Source organism: Pelodiscus sinensis, chromosome 30 (genome assembly GCF_049634645.1).
Source record: "Pelodiscus sinensis isolate JC-2024 chromosome 30, ASM4963464v1, whole genome shotgun sequence".
Classification (NCBI taxonomy): domain Eukaryota; kingdom Metazoa; phylum Chordata; order Testudines; family Trionychidae; genus Pelodiscus; species Pelodiscus sinensis.
The window spans coordinates 11,053,548-11,056,074 of NC_134740.1; the positions used below are offsets into that span (position 1 = coordinate 11,053,548).

At 51.4% G+C, this 2,527-nt stretch overlaps 1 protein-coding gene across 1 annotated transcript; it reads left to right on the forward strand.

Moving 5' to 3' along the window:
• The first annotated feature begins 1,065 nt into the window (after window positions 1–1,065).
• LOC142821212 (olfactory receptor 14C36-like) lies at window positions 1,066–2,001 on the forward strand. The gene has a single exon (XM_075912058.1). It carries the CDS (start codon window positions 1,066–1,068, stop codon window positions 1,999–2,001), a length of 936 nt encoding a protein of 311 aa, XP_075768173.1.
• Window positions 2,002–2,527: the final 526 nt, after the last annotated feature.

Consider the following 2,527-nt stretch of genomic DNA (forward strand, 5'->3'; position numbering starts at 1 on the left):
ACACACGCACCCCCACATGTTGCCCCAAGATGACGCTATGGCAGGTACCAGGAAAAATGGGTCCGTCCAGGCAGCCCAGCCAGGCGTGGAGGGCGGAGGGGGCAGGCAGGCAGGCAGAAGGCAGGGTTGGGTCAGCCAGTTACCTCCCCTGGGAGAGAGGGGTGCAGGTGTGTGGGGGGGCATCACGTCTCCGTGTTTGATCCCTAAAACCTCAAAGATCAGAAAGTCAATACAAAGCCTCCAGCTACACGGCTTTTCGCTTCAACCGGTCAGTCCACTCGATGTCCATTTGAATGTTTGTACGATCGGTTGCCGTTGAACTTTAGGATGAGTCATTTGACCAGGTGTCCTATATTCAGCCTAGGGAAATATGCTCACACTATTACGAGCCCAAGAGTGCACCGAGATGGAGATGGGATCCTGTCTGCTCACTTAGGGTGGTCAAACACTGGAATGAATTGCCCAGGGAGGTTGTGGAATCCCCATCTCTGGAGATATTGAAGAGTTGGTTAGATAATGTCTATCGGGGATGGTCTAGACAGTATTTGGTCCTGCCATGGGGGCAGGGGATTGGACTCGATGACTCTCGAGGTCCCTTCCAGTCCTAGGATTCTCTGATTCTATGATTAGTGCGTAAGCCGGGAGCCGGACATCCCCGCGGCGTTAGAGCAGAACCATTCCATTGGAGCGGGCGTGCAAGCTCCTGAGTGAGTCAGATTGCTGCAGAAAGTGTCAGCATTTTAGTTTCATGACCCAGCTCAGGGCCTGCTGTTTGTAGCAAGCAGGGAGCCATCTCGGCCAGAGCTGCTGCCCTGGGATTGTGCTTTGTTCCAGCCTTCACACAGCATTAGACCCAGCCCCGTTCTGCGCCTGATCTTCAGATGCAGATCCCTGGACGGTACAGGAGTCAAGCCAATGGGCCCGGGATAACTCACCGCTCATGGTGAATGCAGCTGACGAGAGACGAGGGGCTCTGGGTCAGTCAGTACCAAGGGGAAGCACTTGGCCTCTCTGAACCTCACCACTGTCTTTGTCCTTCCCTCCACAGATATCACAGAGAAGGAAATGCCCAACCAAACCACCGTGACCGAGTTCCTGCTCCAGAGGTTCTCAGACATCCGGGAGCTGCAGGTTTTGCACTTTGTGGTGTTTCTGGTGCTTTACCTGGCTGCCTTGGTGGGGAATCTTCTCATCATCATAGCCATAGTCTGTGACCACCGTCTGCACACCCCCTTGTACTTCTTCCTGGGAAACCTGTCTCTCCTAGACCTCGGCTCCATCTCCGTCACTGTCCCCAAATCCATGGCCAACTCCCTCCTGAACTCTAGGTCGATTTCCTACCCTGCCTGTGTCGCCCAAGTCTTTCTCTTTTTTTTTTTCGCTACAACTGATTTTGCCTTACTCATTGTCATGGCCTACGACCGACACGTCGCCATCTGCCTCCCGCTGCACTACGAGAGAGTGATGAACAAGGGAGCTTGTGTCCAAATGGCAGCTAGTGCCTGGTTTGCAGGTATTGTCTACTCTGCCCTGCACACCGGGAACACCTTCACTTTACCCTTCTGCCAGTCCAACGTCATCGACCAGTTCTTCTGTGAAATCCCCCAGCTCCTCAAACTGGCCTGCTCCGACTCCTACCTGAGTGAGGTTGGACTTCTTGCCTGTGGTGTGATTCTAGCTTTAAACTGTTTTGTTTTCATCATTGTGTCGTATGTTCAGATCTTCAGAGCGGTGCTGAGAATCCCCTCGGAGCAGGGCCGGCACAAAGCCTTCTCCACCTGCCTCCCCCACCTAGCTGTGATCTCCTTGTTACTTTGCACTGCTTTATTTGCGTACTTGAAACCCACCTCCAGCTCAGCATCAAGTCTGGATCTGGTGGTGGGTGTTCTCTACGCCGTGGTGCCTCCCATAATGAATCCGGTCATCTACAGCCTGAGGAACAAGGAGATTAAAGCTGCAATGAAAAACTTGACTGGGTGGAGGTTATTTTCCAAGAATTGAAATGTCCTTCAGTGCTTGTGATTGCATCCTTGGCTTCTTTATTGAATCATAGAGTCATACAATGCTAGGACTGGAAGGGCCCTCGAGAGGTCACCGAGTCCGGTCTCCTGCCCTCATGGCAGGACCAAGCACCTTCTAGATCATTCCTGATAGAGGTCTGTCTAATCTGCTCTTAAATATCTTTCAAGATGGAGATTCCACAACCACCTTAGGCAATTTTCCAGTGTTTAACCACCCAGACAGGGAGGAAGCTTTTCCTGATGTCCAACCGAATCCTCCATAGATGCAGTTTAAGCCCATTGCTTCTTGTTCTATCCTCAGAGGCCAGGAAGAATAATGTTTCTCCCTCCTCCTTGTCACGCCCTTTGAGGTATGTCTACACTACACTGCTATTTCGAATTAACTTAATTTGAAATAGCGCATCTACACACAAAAACTATAGCATTTTGCTATTTTGAAATAGTGCGTCCACACTGAGTGGACCCTGAACCGAAGTTAAGGCTGGATGAAACCAGTGCTGACAGGG